This window comes from Pezoporus wallicus, unplaced genomic scaffold (genome assembly GCF_028554395.1).
Source record: "Pezoporus wallicus isolate ANWC-B61680 ecotype Strahan unplaced genomic scaffold, APGP_CSIRO_Pwel_v1 contig_865, whole genome shotgun sequence".
NCBI classification, from domain to species: domain Eukaryota; kingdom Metazoa; phylum Chordata; class Aves; order Psittaciformes; family Psittacidae; genus Pezoporus; species Pezoporus wallicus.
In genome coordinates this window covers 2,190,162-2,207,154 of record NW_026636827.1, presented here as the reverse complement: position 1 = coordinate 2,207,154, position 16,993 = coordinate 2,190,162, and the positions used below count along the sequence as shown (strand labels likewise).

The 16,993-nt window shown below is 39.6% G+C and overlaps 1 protein-coding gene across 1 annotated transcript; it reads right to left on the bottom strand.

The window, feature by feature from the left end:
* Positions 1-295: 295 nt before the first annotated feature.
* On the bottom strand, positions 296-3,621 carry CXCR4 (C-X-C motif chemokine receptor 4). Its single transcript, XM_057401848.1, has 2 exons — positions 3,540-3,621; positions 296-1,901 (listed from the first exon to the last, which is right to left on the bottom strand). The coding sequence occupies exons 1-2, from the start codon at positions 3,576-3,578 to the stop codon at positions 840-842; spliced, it is 1,101 nt and encodes a 366-aa protein (XP_057257831.1). The 5' UTR covers positions 3,579-3,621; the 3' UTR covers positions 296-839.
* Between the last annotated feature and the right edge of the window lie 13,372 nt (positions 3,622-16,993).

The following is a 16,993-nucleotide window of genomic DNA, read 5'->3' as shown; positions in this document are numbered from 1 at the left end:
TTAGCAATTGCTTAGATAGACTGGTTTTCATTTAATGTTTTGCCCTCAAAAAGTTTCTGTTTAAAATGGTAGTTTAAGTCATTCTAAAGATAATGTTAATTAGATCAAATGTATTCTGGTGAAAAAACAAATTACTTAGAACTCACAGGTGTCAACTGAATAATCCCTATGTCCTGAAACTAATTTTCCTGGTTTTCATGCAAAAGCCATCAATTTTCAAAGAAATTCTTGTGCATTGAGAATTGTAAATAAAAGCATTGAGAACATTTAACCAGAAATACAAATACCACTCAAGAATTTTTTGTCATATACTTTTATTTACCTTGAACAGAAAGTTTTGCAAACCATCAATTACTGAGAATGGGGGAAAAAACCCCTAGCATATAACAGAAAAGGCTTTGGTTATAAGTGCCATTTCTACAGCAGAGTTAAGCTATTGTAAACCAAACATCTTGTAGTAAGGTAAAAATATCCAGCCAACTTTTTAAGAATTTAACAGCAACACTGAAAACATTTACATATAAACAACAGAGAAATATTTTCTAAGCTTTTAACACTCACTTTGCTACAATCCAGAAGTGTTTAGTTCACGTATCTATACGTACAAACCAGCACTAAAACTTTCATGAACTAACCACTTGTCCGCAGGACCTGCCTAGACAGTTTGTCATCAATATGAAAGGTTTTTTTATATATAAATAAGTCAATTAAACTTCACAGAGACTAAAAGAAACAAAATAAAATCCCAACTGTAAATAAATCTGTACATTATGGTCAGTCTTATTTTTCTGAAGTCTTGCGCAACTTTAAAGTGTCTATTTTGATGGCAAGGAGCAGCGTTAGCTGGAATGGAAGCTTGAAGACTCAGACTCTGTAGAAACAGAAGAATGTCCCCCACGTTTGCTTTTTGAAAGAATCTTGAGGCTTGATCCTCTGCTAACTGATGTCAAGGCATTTTGTGCTGATGTTTTGAACTTGGCACCCAGGAAGGCATACAGAATTGGATTCAGGCAACAGTGGAAGAATGCCAGAGCTTCGGTAATAGAGATCCATTTATGCACTATTGTCTCCAAGCTGCAACGGTGTCTGATGACTCCTAGCAAGATGAATGTGTCAATGCTGATGCCAATATAATATGGCAGCCAGCAGGCAAAGAAGGCAAGGATGAGGATAACAGTTGTCTTCAAGGCTTTGCGCTTCTGGTGGCCTTTCGAATGTGACAGCTTAGATATTATAATACAGTAGCAAGTCAGGATTATTAGACCAGGCAAGACAAGTCCTACCAAGATATGCTGAAATCTGAAAGAAATCAGCCAGTTTTCATGAGGGTACATGCGATCACACAGGTATTTTCCTTCTACTTCACTAGTACTGGCAAAAATTATATCAGGCACTGTCAAAAGCACAGCTGGTAGCCAAACACCCACATACACCACCCTCTCAGCCAACAGCTTTCGTGGTCGTTGGCTGTTGGTAGCATGGACTATTGCCAGGTAACGATCTAAACTTATAAAAGCCAAAATCAAGACACTGCTATAGAGATTGACTGTGTAAATGACATGAACTGCTTTACACAGAACATTCCCAAAGTACCAGCTAATGGCTGCATCCACAGACCAGAATGGCAAGGTGATGACGAAAAGGAGGTCAGCCACAGAGAGGTGCAGCCTGTATTTATCAGTCATGCTTCTTTGTTTCTTCTGGTAGCCCATAACAACAATAACCAATCCATTGCCGATTATTCCCGTTAGGAAGATGATGGAATAGATTGTTGGCAAGAAGATCCGGTTGAAATCGGCATTTTCATGCTGAAAGCATGGCTCTCCATAGTCTCCATAGTCACCTGAACCAACCTCATCCGTGCCATTATCAGAAAATTCAATTATTAACCCAGAGGACAGCTAAAATACAAGAAAATAAACTATTAGATGTTAGTTCATTTGCAAAAGCATACTCTCTATGACAGTATGTTTAGAGTTGCCTGAGAAGTCTCCATCATCATGATTAGGCAAACTTTTTGAAAACCAGATGGAAAAACACGGTTTATATATATACACACACACATATTTAAAATATACAGCAAATAATAAGTTAAAAAACTTCCTTTGTCTTTCTCTAAGGAGCAAGATCTTGTAACTAAGGGCAGGAGATGACATGTAAAAGAGAAGTAATGGCTACTCCCAGAAATATTGTTGTTTCTGGACAGTTCAGTACTCTAATCAGACGCATACTACAAATGGAAAAGCCCAGAAGTGCCAGATGCAAGAGGTTAGTCTGCACAGAATATTACTCAGGACGTTTTAACTCTTACAAGAGAGAGCTATAAAAAAACATCAGTGAGAAATAAATGCTGCTGCTCCAAAGCCCCTTCTCATTAAGGCGATGGGATCAAGAAAAAACGGAGAAGGTACCCTTGGCTGATGTAATAAAGAATTCCCTGCTGAGAAGCAATTGACAGCTTCTCACACAGAGCCAGGGAAAAAAAGTCCCCAAAGCCCATAAAGAAAAGAGGTGACCCTAGGCAGGGGAGCTCAAAACCCCATGGAGGGCCATCCCGATGGGAGCGTTGCCCGCCCTTTGCGGTGCCGGGCAGGGGCAGAGCGGGCTTAACTAAGTACGGCAGTGGAAAAAGGAAGCGAAATTCTGGTGAAGGCATGAAAGCACATCAGGAAACCACCAACGGTTTTGGCTACCGCGCTAAAAAGCAATGCAGGCGGGCGAGTGCCACCTGGTTATGTACAGTTCCTCTGGTTTTCAGACTGTAGTTTCCACGTGTGCCAAAAACTCCTGACCTCCGTGCAGGATGCAGCCCGAGGATCCGCACACGCGGGGCAACAGCTCCGCTCGGGCATCACTGCGGATTAAAGCTGTGACTTGCCCGAGATCTCCGGTTTGCTCCCAACTACTCTGAAAGCCCCGTGGCAGAACAGCTGCCCTCAGAAGATGGGGAGATGGATGTTTCGTCCCGAGGGGACGCCGCTCGCGGCCCCACAGTGCCCGCGTTCAGGACGGGCACCAGGCAGAGGGATGCCATTCCCTGGAGTCAAGATGACTCCAAACTTCATCGCTGGTTTCCCCCCTCCCTTATCGTTCCCGTGTCTCTAACCCTTCTACCGGAGTGTTTCAGCACACAGAGACGCCGCATGTCATTTCAGCTGACGGCCAAGCAGCGAAGCCCGAGCAAAGAAGCAGGGGTCCAGCAGCGGTTGCAGTCGCAGCAAGGTCAGAAGCGCTGCAGCAGAGGCACGAGTTCTGGGCCGAGCCCTGACCGTTCGCACACCACGGACCCCCGCCTTTACGAGGGCTGGAAGGCGAGAGGCGGTGTCCGGCTCCGCGACTCCCGTCACCCGCTCCCCTCGCGCCGCGGGGCGATCCCCGCCCGCCGACGCCCGCGGTCCCTGCCGAGGGCACCTTTGTTTGCAAACAGCGTGCACATGTGCGGGAGCGGCGGGGCGCGGAGGCTGCCGCTCCCGCGGAGCAGCGGCGTCGAGCAGCCAGCAGCCGCGGTCCCGCCCGCCGGCTCGGCTCCCGGCACTTACATCCAGGCTGTCGAGGCCGTTGTCCATGCTCTGAGCCATCTAACGGTTCTGGGCTCTCGGGTTGTTGTTGTTGTTGTTGTTGTTGTTGTTGTTGTTGTTGTTGTTGTTGTTGTTGTTGCCGCTGCGCCTCTCCGAGCGGCTCCTCTCGCAGCTGGACCAAACACACGCCCCGGCTCCTGTGGCGGGACGCGACTCTTATAAGTCCCCCCGCTGCCCCCCCCCGCCCCGGGGCAGCCCGTGGCTGGCTCCTCCCCGGCGGGTGTCACCGCGCACCCGTGCTCCGGCGGGCGCCTCGGACCGCTCTTTGTCTGCCGCCCCAGGGCACGGGACCTGCACTTGCCCCGAGTGCCCGCGGGGGCGTTGCTCCTCACGGGGGCGTTTGCCACCCTTCGATTGATGTGTTCATACAAGCAGGGTTTTGAATTTCCCCTCAAGAAAATTCTCTGAAGTGTGTTGCCAGGCCCTGCGTTGCCGTGGGTACCCGAGACGAGCTCTAAGTGAAGCCACCGGCCCAGGGATTGTGATGGTGGAACAAAAGTCCTGCACAGCCTTCAAAATATAAAGTCAGTCCTCACAGTTTAGTGGGAGAGGCAGGAAGAAGGGGATGGTACCTACTCAGGGAAGAGAGGTTATACAGACCTTTCAGGGGCTGCAACGTGACTAGGCTGCAGGCTGCACACTGAACTCCTCTGGCGTTTGTGGCCTTGGGTGAGAAGTCTGGTGAGGAGCTGTAGGTGCTTCATCAGCATGTCTGAGATATGACGATGGGTCATTATTCCAAAAGGCTTTGGAACACTGCAGGAAATCTTTTAAGGAAACAATAGAAATCGGGAAGAAAATAAACCATTGCCAAAATAATGATGCTGCCAACTTAATATAAAACTAGGGATTTGCATGATCAGTGTCTTTTCATCTAAAAATAGTAAACAGAGCTCTTTATTTGCCCACTAATATCAGGAACACTGTTTGCTTGGTAAATCATTTGGGGTTTTTTGGTGTTTTGTTGGTTGTTCTGTTTTTTTGGTTTTTGGTTGTTTTTTTTTTTTTGTGGGCTTTTTTTTTTATGTGAAGGGGAAAACCAACCCAAATATAAAGAAAAATAAAACAGAATAATGAATATCACCTTTGTCCCCTCCTCAATCTCACAACTCACACCATAGCACATAACTATATTGGGAAGAATTGATTCAGCTACATAGATTTACCCTTTACAGTTGAAATTTAGAATGGAAAGAAGAAGGAGGGAGAAGGGCATTCTTTATGTAATAACGATATGCTCAAATTACCCTGGAAGGGATGAATAAAATGAAAGTTTGACAATAGTTTTATTCTTAACTGCCTGTATTGCCAGTTTCTGTGCTCCAAATTAGCCACCAGTTTTAGATGCAAAGATTATTGCCAGGTATTTGATGAGACTTACTCTTCCCCTAAAAGCTTTAGAACTCCTTCTCATACACTGCAGTGAGTATGAGTTTGGTTATGATTAATAGCACTGATTATCTTTCTTCTGTGTTAAAAACATGTTATATAAGGTATGACCTATCATGCAATTATGTACTTCAACTACATCTTAATTTGATAGTAATTCATATTTTGTTAGCAGGTCTAGAATATCACATAAAAGTTGATTGATACTTTAATTGATTGTAACTCAGGAATTAGCAGTCTTCAGAAAATTCAGTATCTGCTTTGAGCTTCTATCCACAAAAAATTGAGAGGGATAACATGCTAGAATTCTACAGAAAGAAAGTAACTCCTACTGAATCCACATTGTCAGATACTAATCCAAAGCTTATGTTACCATAATTCTACTCTCCTGAACTTCTTTAAAAGCAACTGTGACAACATCCTAATTATTGCTATTTGTTCCTTGTTTTCCATAGAACCTAGTGATGTGTTCACTACTTTTTAGACATACGAATATGAAAATACATGCCCCAAGTAATGTGCAGCCCAGCCATATTGGTCATCATTTATGACCAGGCAGATAAATAAGCAGATGAGGGTTTTTTACATATGGATGAGTAGGATCATGTCTATATAATAATCTTTCACGTTTTCAGTTACGGAGGATGTGCGGCTCACGGCACCAGCAATTGCTGTTCGGTTTTCAGCAAGGGTATGTTGCTAGAAAGGCTCTCCAGCCTATTGAACTTGCAAAAAAAAAAAAATGTTTTTCAGAAATACGCATATTGAGTAGGTACTAAAAAACTAATCAGGCCATGGAGCTGCATATATGAGAGGTGGCCTTTTAGAGAAAATGACTTTGCTACCTTGCTAGAAATTCATATAGATGACAGATGTATTTTTATGGAGAGCTTATTCTCATCTTCAAGGGGCATAGAAGATTAAACACTGCTCCTTCTCTATGTATGCAATGCAGGACATTAAAATATGATTGTACTGCAGGTAGGTTGTGGCAATGGTTGCAGATGAGAAAAAAAAAATATATATATATACATGAACTCTTCAGCTATTTGACAAGTTAGAGAGTTTGTTGTTTATTGGAATGTGCAGCATGGAGTGCATTGACATGTAGGGTATTGATGCACAGAACTGCAAGTATAATTACAGCCCAAGTAGTCAGTTTTATCACACCTTGGTTTTCAGGTGCAGGTAGACCTGTAATAGCAAAGTGCATTACATGAAAATAGATTCCATTAATTAATGGCATATGGGACAGTGACTCAGCTGTTTGTGTCCAGAGAAAACATAAGAAATCCAGAACTAAGGAATGACATAGTTCCATGGGTTAGCCCTGAAGCGTGTTAAGGCTGAGTGGTAGGAAATTTGGGAACTGATACCCTATCTGAGGAGATGTCACTGAAATGTGTTTGGATGAAGGTCTTCTAAAACTGTCATTCACACTGCTATTTTGTTATCTACAATCTCTTTTGTTTCTCCTATTAGAAAATCCATGTGAAAACTTCCTTTGTTGCATGCAGGACCATTGAGGGCAAGTTAATGATTTCCAAAGTGATAAAAGAAGAAGGCTGTTCCTTCAGAGCGTGTAATTCAGAGTGAGCTACAAACTTGCTTAAGACAGAGCTAGCAAATAGCAATTTCCAAGCTTATGTTTTGTATTACACGTTTTTCTGGTAACAGAATTACTGTGAGAATCAGACCCTTCTGAACCCGTGTAATCCATATTTCTGTTACTGAAAACATGCTCTCTGAAATTCAAATTCCTATGTGTTCCTAAACTGTTATGCTAACAGTACCACTCCTCGGGTTGTGAATCATTAACCGGTATTTTTTGTCTTCTGAAGAGAGACAGAAGTGCTGGTCATGGAAGAGCAGAGTAGTTTCTAATAAATCTTTCTAATGGAAAAATACCCTTTTGATTCAGTATCCACAGGAATAGGAAAATAAATTGCATAAAGTAAACTTCTGTCTAATAAAAGTTTGATGACACCATTGTCTGAGTGACACCTAACACAAACGAGGTATGATGCCTGGTTTATGTAATACATAAATACCACTGTAGTGTATTAATTACAATGGTGTGTTATTCCTTTTTTAGCATTAATGGAGCTATCCTATCAGAAACATAGATGATGGTGTCTTAAAAATACATAGCCAGCAATATGGCTGAAATTACTGTACTATCTATCAGGGAATTAATAAGTTTCTAATGTTCAGTGATTTTCTCTGTATGTGTCAATTCCTGTACTGGAAGGTTTCTGAAAGTGGGGGGAGTGTCTTCTACAAAAATAACAGAAAATGTGCTCAGGATTTGCAAGACATTACCTTTGAGTTGTGGCTTTTTCTATTCTAAAAAATACTCTGGGGAACTGATGTTGTGGATTTGCTTGCCACCAGATGAAAAGTGGTTTCTGTATAAAACTCAAATGTTTATTACCATGCACTGGCTTGACTTAATGACAAATGGGTCTTCAAGTGGCCCAGAGTTGTATACAGAGAGAGGAAAAGGATATACTCTGCCTTTTCCATCTGATCTTTCTGTTGAAGTGGGAAAGGTATCAATCTTACGCCTGTTAGAATGGTTACAAGTGGTTTGCTGGAGTTGGGTTTCAGTTAATGGCTTGCTTTGCTCCTGGTTCTCAAAGCTCCGCGGCTCCATTTCTTTCTGCCTGGAACAAGCCTACCAACTGTTACCATGATCATGGACAGAGAGTGTCTGCCTACCTTATGGGCAGGGTGCCACCTAAACTTACTGGCTCGAAAGCAGCAAGACAAAACAAAATCTGCAAAGGAGCAGCTATCTTTCAACTAGTAGCATGTTACATTACCACAGGAATAAATTCCTGTATGAAAGGAATGATACTTGAATATCAGAACAAAATTAAAGGAAAAGCCTCGCATCAGTATAAGGCAGCTGAAATGTTATCAACACTGGCATAAAAGACAGATTTCTTTAAGGTTCCTTGCTTTTAGCAAGAAGAATTTATGTTGTTTCCTTTATGATTGTCACAAGGCCAAGATATTTAAAGTCAGCACAGGAAAGTCAGAAGGAAAAAAACTGCTGTCCTCTAAAAGGATTCATAGTGACTCTTGTGTTTTAATCCCACCTCCATCTGTGGCCTGCAGCAAATCACTTAACCCTTCTGACTGTGTTCACCCAACTGTAAAATGGGGATAACAATACCTACTTACCTACCTCAGTGGAGAGTTGTAGGGATTAATTGGTTGATGCTTGCAAGGCACTTTGAAGACAGAAAGTGCTTATTTTAGAGCCTGTTGAAATTATTGGTGACACTGATCAGCTAAAATTCAAAGAGGCCAAACTCATTAAGGTTCTGATCTTCTTCCTCCATTTGGCTATGTTTATGGGTTAGCAAATCTCACTGCATGCAGGCAGTTTATTGTTTGTTTGGAAGCAGAGTAGACTAAAAAGATGCTTTGAACAACTTTGTTAATCCTTTCAACAAACATGTCTTCATTCGCATATCACTGAAGCTGACAGTTTTATCTTTGATGATTATATAGCAGAGCAGTTCTGGAGACATGTTGAAGTTTGTTTTTTTGTTTTTTTGTTTTTCAAAATTAGATCAGAATTATGAAAACAAGCTAAATCCTATCAAATAATATTATGAGTAATTTCTTTACTATAACCAGGTAGGATTTGGGCTTTCATAGCATTCAGATAGATTTCTGTTTAGCTATGAGTTGTATTTGTTATGATGTCCTTTTATGCTGCAAAATTCCATTAGAATCTTGCTTGCAGTTCAGTTTGGATTACTAAGGATGGGATTTGCTACTGTGGACCCATGCTAAGAGCACGCTACATTCCTGTCTTAAGGGCATATAGGTAAAATTAGAAAATCTTGTTCACATATTCATTTATACATTTATGCGTTTTTACAATGTCATGATTTCTTAATACACAGCTTTAGAGATACAGTTATATTCGACACTGTGCATTGCTGCTCCTGCCAGTAAACAGAACATAGCTACTTGGAGATTAACAGACTGAACCTGTGTGATCTGGTCTAGCTTTGAACCCAAAGGCTGTTTCCAACATGAATTATTCTATGACACAAAATAGATCCATCCATGGACCATGCACGTATATTTCTGCTACTGGCAGTGTCCAGAGTTACCTGGATCAAAATACATCCACTTACGTTTGTGTATATTAAGCCTGTTTGCTCTACACAATGGAAATAGCATTTTGATGTTTTGTTTCTGCCCTGACAGTTTTTGATCAACCTTTTGTTGAAATGGCATCTGTGGGACTGTGTGCTTGGATTGTAGCAAAGTATGCTAGCATGTGATATGTTTTCTTTATAATTTTCGCACATTTCTTCTATTTCTTTTTTTGGACGTGGTAGTAGATACCATTTTCTCACATACGATTCTGAGATTCTTGAAATATTTTCTTTAGCTCATTTGCTCACTTTTTCTGTGTCTAAAAAGTGACACTAAAAGCAGAGTAGGAGCAACAACTCTTCCTGTTTAGCTCAGTTTATCAGTCTGAAGCTCACAAGTGTTTTAGTTTTATTGCAACAGCTTTGAAGTAAAGACTGTACATATGGGTGCTGAACCTCAGCTTGGATACTTGTTTTTGAATCTGCATGCCAGAGATTGCTCCTGTCTCTGCTTCCTCTCAAAACTGGTGACTAAATCTGCTGTTCAGCAAGTAGGGAGGTCACTCAAATTCAGTGACATGCATTCCCATAGTTTCTTTCTTTTATTCCCACTATTTCCCTAAAAATTCACTTCAGAATTCCAATTTTTTTTTTTTTTTTTTAACTTTTGGAAGTCAGGTTTGCCGTATGCTGTTGAGATACGGCTTTTTTTCTGTCAGGAGGTACAGGAGTAAAACTGGCTTTACATTTCTGAATCAGTGTTTCCTACTTAGGTAATATAATTGATAGCATTTACTCAGTAGCTGTGCATCAGTTTGATGTCTGTTGAAAATATGACCCAGCATGTCCAAAACAACAACAACAAAAAAAGTTAAATGCGGCCAAATATTCAGTGCTGCAGTCAAGCCCTTTATATACAGTGCTAGCTGAAATGCCATGAGTAAATACACATATACAGCCTGCTATATCCATTTATACATAGTCAACTATGAGGATGTCAATAGAGAGCTGTAGGAATATTTATGGCTGGAACGTTCCTTTCTCTGTTCATTAATTGCCAGTAAAATGAGATGGTATTACACTCATGATTTTTGAGCTGGTTGGTTATGAATAGTGATATTTGCTCTTCAAGCTTTGAAAATTTGGTAGGTAGGATTTGGGGCCTAATCTTTGTAAACAATCACTGAGGTCACATGATATGATTTCTTCTTAGTCATTAGGTGACCAACCTCTATGAAAGCCTGAGAACTGCTTAAAGAAATGATTGGAATTTTGAATCTCTGTTTCTGATTTAATGGAGAGGTAAATCCAGTTTTCAGTGTATCTTTTACAGCATCAAGAGTGCTCCAGCCACATGGTATAAAGAGCTAATCTCTTACAACTGAACTTTCTAGAGGTTTCATCTTGCAGGTTCAAATTCAATTTTAGAAAGTGGAGCAGGCAACTTTGGATAAACCTTATGCTGAACCAGGTATCATCCACATCATTTCCATAATGGCTGGAAAGAAGACTTCACAAACATCATGGCATACGCTCTAGCTGATCAGACAGAAAAGTGATAGCGTGTTAATGCCTCATCCAGGTCAGATCAATACAGTTGGGTGATTTAGTGACAATCTATTATGAGGAACTGTGGAGCTCTTACCTCTACAAGAGAAGGTGAGGCAGAATCCTTAAGGAACATAAAAAATACAAGATGCATATCCTAGAAAATAAGGGGGATTAAGAATATCTTCCTGCCTTTTTCACAAGACCTGCATTTGCCTTGTACGTAGACCTTAACATGAAATAGCTGTGTTCCTCCTGGCCAGGGAGAGAGGAATTTACCATCCAAACTCCCGTATGAAGACAGGCTGAGAAAGTTGGGGCTGTTCAGCCTGGAGAAGGCTGCGTGGAGACCTCATAGAAGCCTTCCAGTATCTGAAGGGGGCCTACAAGGATGCTGGGGAGGGACTCTTCATTAGGGACTGTAGTGACAGGACAAGGGGTAATGGGTTAAAACTTAAGCAGGGGAAGTTTAGATTGGATATAAGGAGGAAATTCTTTCCTGTAAGGGTGGTGAGGCACTGGAATGGGTTGCCCAGGAACTTCACAACTTCATGAATGCTCCATCCCTGTCTGTGTTGAAGGCGAGATTGGACAGAGCCTTGGGTGACGTGGTTTAGTGTGAGGTGTCCCTGCCCATGGCAGTGGGGTTGGAACTTGATGATCTTAAGGTCCTTTCCAACCCTAAGTATACTATGATTCTATGATTCAGCTCTCTTTTTTCGCTGGCTCACAAGGTTATTGCACACATAGGAGAAGCATCTAGAAAATTAACTGTCATGAATATTTGTTCATGTGTATGTTTGTTCATGCTTCAGTACACCTAGTTATGCATCAGCCTGCATTAAATCTTCTCCAAACATATATAAAACCAGAAAGTAGGTGAGTTGTGAGTGAAGAAGTAAAAAAAATGCTATTCAGACAAACTGTCATCTGTGTTTAACTATATCATTACCTACCAAGTTATGGCTGAAGCACAGGAATGTAGAAGCTTCAATGATGGTTCCAATTGAGTTTAATTTACACTTCAAATATTTTCCATTAAAAACTGCAGCCTATGACCTGTTCCTTCTTTCACGAGTTCAGTGCAAATGAACTTGGGAAGAAGGACTTCAGTTTTGCAACGCTCCCTTTAGAAATGAATTTATTTTTCTAGGAATTTGCCATTATTTTAAGTAGAAGGTTCCATATTTCTGAGGTTATTTTTCAGTGCTGAGTGAATATTGTGAAAAACATACAGGAGGGGAATTCTAAAAATAATTCTAGGTTACAGTTTGTGTTCAGGACACTCTGTACCAAGTGCTATTTTATCTTTTTTTTTTTTAACTTATCTTTTTTTTTTTTTTTTTTAACTTATAAAAACAGGAAGAAGCCTTGCTACTTCTGAGGACCCTGATAAGTGTTTCTACCTGTCTTTTTCTAGAAAGATCTCTTCAGGTGCCAACAAGGGTCACTGTAACCATGGATACTGATACTCCATTTTCCCCTTGGGTTTCTGTGAAAAGCTTGGTATGATGCCCAGTTTAAACCACATTTTGTGTTAGGTAATCATAGGCTCAGTCTGTTCTTGGGTATTGTGGTTTTAAGTTTTCAACGGTTGCTCTGTGGTTTGAAAGCTGTGTTTTTTATTCCCTCTTCTAAGCAAAGAAGATGTTAAAGCAAAGTTACCAATTATTCCACCAAAATAAAGTCTTTTGGGAAGGATTGAGTGTTGTGTGGTTTAAAACTGAAAGCAAACAAAGAAACCACTTTATCAACATATCCAATGCAAAATATATCATGTTTTATTGAATTTGTGAAGAGACTTTTCAATTCCCAAAGTTTGTAAAAATGCACTTAGGCATTAGAAAATTCAGTTTCAAAGTCAGTCTTAGAAAGATTTCTAAATGCATTTTAATGAAAAGTGGAATGCTTATTTTCCATGAAGTAGCCTGTCAATCCTCCTCTGCTGCTTTGACATAGAGGATCTAAATCTAGTTGAAGGAGCAGTGTAATTCAGCTAAGGGGAGAAACTTATTATTAAAGATTTCTCTCACCTTCCAAAAACATTGGAGGTGTAGAATAAGTGCACAAAGGTGAACATACCTAGTAAGAACAACAATGAATGGGTATATATAAATGGAAACTGCCCTAGTGGATGTAGAAGCAAAGCTCAAGAAGTGCCATGTGATCAGATCAGACAAACCATATCAGCTCCATCAAATTCTGAAAGAAGTGCTAAATGAGAAGTCATGAAACAGTTTCTAATAAATCTATCAAAACCAGGACAAAGTCATAGGACTATTGGCCTATGTTTAAAAAGAATAGCATGGGCTACTACTGGTTTAGTTGTCTTATTATCATGCAGAGCTTTAGAGCAACCTCTGGTGGGAAGAATGTTTCAAAGTGTGGAAGTAAATGGAAAATAGACAAAAAAGGAAGTTGGATTTTTAAAGGTATGGTGTAGTAAGGCTTCTTAATAGCTTTCATTGGTAATTTTCTGCAAAGGAAATAGAGTAAATTCCTCTTGTCTGGACTTCAGTAATAGCATTTCATATGATGCTATTTGAGTGCTGACGAGCTTAGTTTGTTAAGATAGACTCTGTGAGAATTAATACAGTATATCTAATATTAATGAGGAAGTTCATAAAGGGAAATAACAATGATGACACTGAAAGGGAAATATGCTGCAGGAAGGCAATCAGTAGAGCTGTTAAAAGTTCATTGTTGGAATCAGTTACACTTACTATTTTGCATTAGCTTTGGGACAAAAAGTATTAAGCTACTGAAATGTACTACTAGTGGAAAATGAGGTGTCACTGTTGAAACAGGAATATCCTCAGGTGTGATAGAATGGAGACAAACATAAATATATTAGTTGTAGGATGAGTCTGAATTTCTCATATACAGCTGAGAAACAGATGGCCTTGTTTATTGAATGTATCAAGTATGGTGTACTGAAGCGAGAAGGAAGTACTACAGAGCACTGGAAAGGTGTCTTCTGAAATATTTTTTATAATTCTTAACAAGAAAAAATAATTCAAATGGAATAGGTGCAGAGAAGGATTATTGGGGTGAAGTGTGGAATGGAGAGCTGTTCCAGTGAGAGGAGACTGAAAGAGCTTCTTTTCCTTAGTTCACAAAATGAATGTTGAAAGGGACAATGAAGCAAGATAGTAGACATCTGAAATGGAAAAGAAATACTTGGACTAGTATTAACACAGAAATGAATGGATGTAATATCATGTTGAATACACATTGTAAAAGCATGAAAAAGCTTTTAACTGTCAGAGAAACAAGCTTTAGGAACAGTTCCCCAGTAAAGGAATTTTAAGCAGTTGACTTCTTTGACAGTTTTGTTGGTACTTGTTGACCCTAGTTCACTCCCATTATCCTATGTTCTGATTTGAAATTGTGTTCTTTTGGTAGCTGCAATTTCTGTAAAGATAAAATATCATCTACCTGATGATCACAGAATCTAAGTATTTGCGTAACTTTTATACTATGCTTTTTTGTTAAATTCAAAAGAATTTCTGTCTCTTTCTTTAGGATTTCAGGTGCTATTAGGGTAACAAGATCAATTTTATGTGAGATGGAAATAACTGCTGAGAAAGTACCCTTCCAATGCCTGAAGATGAGGTAGTATTGAGTATTTTATAAAATCCCAATTTTCCTTTATGAGAGAAACAATTTTCAGCCACTAATATCAGATTTTAGTGTCTGATCTATGCCCGGGCTGGTGAGCAGATCTCTGTTGACCATACAACAACGCTACAGCTTGTATCAAGTGTAAGTATTTGTATCTTTAAAATATGGATCTTAGAGTAGCATATAATACAAGTCATGTTCTGTACTGCTGTTTATCATAAAAACACAATCAAAATCATGAATTCAGTCAGTCCTGACTGACTGAGTAAACACCACTGTTTTACAGAATATACAAGAAGGGCCGGGCCGCAAAGTGTTAGTCTGAATAATAATCAAACACAAGCAATTCAAATCTTATGAATAAAGAGACAGAAGAGCGTTTTCATCATCTGACTTACTGCCAGTGGAAGGTGGTTTCCTATGAGAAAAGTAGCAATCAAAGGCAAAAAGAGGCAAGTAGGAGCAAAATAAGTGCATTATGTTAGATATTAGGAAATACAACCACAATCACAAATCCATTTGAAAGTTTCTGGATTTTTTTGGTTGTTGGAATGGTAGCTTGGATGATACCAGAATAGGTCTTTCAGTATTAAACGCTCTGTAGAATTTGAATGTGCATTTGTGTCTGATTTTATAAATTTCACACAATGAAATAGAAGTAATATAATAAAAAGCAACAGGTTGTCTCTACTTTTAGATAATGTCTAGTTGATTGCAAGGAAAAACTTCTGCAATTTCTAACACTGCAATCAGGGACAGATGGACAAGAAATGGCAGTGAGTATTTAACTGGCTTCATGCCCATTCTTTGTTCTAAAGCCCCTGAAAAGACAATTAGTTCTGGGTAACAAAACACTGGTAAATTTGCCTGTGATTCCTTGTAATATTCATTACACTTTCCATTCAAATAAATTCCTTCTTAGAGCTTGTGAGCAGGGCCCGCAGAATAAAACAAAAAGGCAGTTAGCTTAGTGGTAAAGGATAAAAGGGAAACGTAAAAAGAAGACTGTATATACAATAGTTGTACATGTCATAATAAAATGAAGTCCTGTGTGCAATCATCCAAGAGTAGCTTGTCTGACAGAAAATATACATGAAACAGCAGAAGGATCAATATAAGCTCAATTATTTACTTGCAAGTGCTAGTAACAGATATGTAATCTCCCTAGGATCCAGTCTAACTTAAACATCTAGCTTTTCAAAAAAGTAATGTGGTAAATTGTGAAAGGAGTATGGAGCTGAGCACAGCCTGGGTCTTGGTGTTGTTTTCAAGGTGAAGAAATCACCTTGAAGTTAACAACTTTTTATTTGTGGCTTGAGGGCTGCTTTGGGAAAAGTTAGGTTAAACAGTGAAGAAAAGAAGGAGAAGCAAAGAAGGAGAGATGAGCGAAAAGTTTGGAAGAAGCAAACAAATAGGAACAGAAACAGGAGGGTCACTGGGGGACAAAAGCATGAAAGGATGGTGACAGATGAAGTTGATAGTCCCTCTTTTATATTTTCAGTTGTCACAAAACCATAGAAAAGCAACCTTATCCTGGTGGACAGGAAGAGGTGAAGATTTCTCAGTCAAGGAGCAGGTCTGTTTGAATTGCTGCAGGCTGAGCAGAATGACAAATGAAAATGCAGAGGAAAGTGGGGGCCTTGGGGGAAATTTGTCCTAGCTCTGTAAGGACAGGGATCATACCAGATTCACAGAGACTTATTTATCATCCAAGGAAAAGAGACAAGAGGAAATAGAGAAAAAAATGGACTTACTTTAAAATATTTCTCACAGAAATAAAGTTTAATACAAATAGACACAAAGTTCTTTAATTCTACATGTTGGTGCATTTGTTCTTTCTACAAAGGAAGGACTGCAATGCTGGTGAAAGTGTAAGTCTGGGGCCTTTCAAGACAGGAAAAAACCTGCTTTAATGCTACTGCAGGCAGAGCAGAATGAGTAGAAGTCAAATATAGATCATGATATAATTTTCGTCTTTTGCTGTTAAACAGAAAATCTCTATTTGTTTATCTACCATGTAATTATTAAAACATTTTAAATGTATTTTAGTTTCTTTCATATCGCAATTTTCTTTCTCCTGCTGTTAAACAGGATATCTTTGCGGATTATTCCTCTGGTTTCTTGCATGCATATGAAACGCATTTTGTCTCCTTTGACCTGTGAAATGTTGTGGAGGGGATAGCTCTCTTTCAGCTGTAACAGTGGACAGCCTGTAGATTATTCCCTATTAAAACACATGACAAAGATCCTCCAAGGACCAAAATAATCACCACAAGAGCACACCAAACAAGCATTTCATCTGTTCAGATTACAGGAGTTCTATAGATGAAGGCCTTTATTTTTTGCAGGGTTTTGCCATAGTGGAACCCCCTGAGGGTCCCACCAGCCTCATTGCTAACCATGAGGACCTATCTACAGAATAAAAAGAGGTTTTTTAGTTCTTTCCCTGTAGTAGTCAACAGGTGTCATTTAGGTCGAAGTGTAAGATGGGGCCACTTGCCCATTAGGAAGTGGAATGAAACCACTAATTCATTTTATGTAGACTACAAAACAGCTGCCAGACAGTAATAATTTTCAGTCAGTGCTGACCTGGGGTAGATTTAACAAGTGACCTAGAAATGAAAATCTTGGTAAGCAACTACAAATCCCCAGAGTTATTTGAAAAGGCATGCTTCTAAAAGATTTAGATATGTATAATTTAGTAAGGGACAGACAGTATGTTTTAATTGA

Excerpts from the sequence above, each read along its gene's own strand:
- CXCR4 (XM_057401848.1), bottom strand. The coding sequence starts at position 3,578 with ATGGCTCAGAGCATGGACAACGGCCTCGACAGCCTGGAT. Across the intron at positions 1,902-3,539 it reads ACGGCCTCGACAGCCTGGAT|CTGTCCTCTGGGTTAATAAT; the intron begins GTAAGTGCCGGG and ends CTTGTATTTTAG.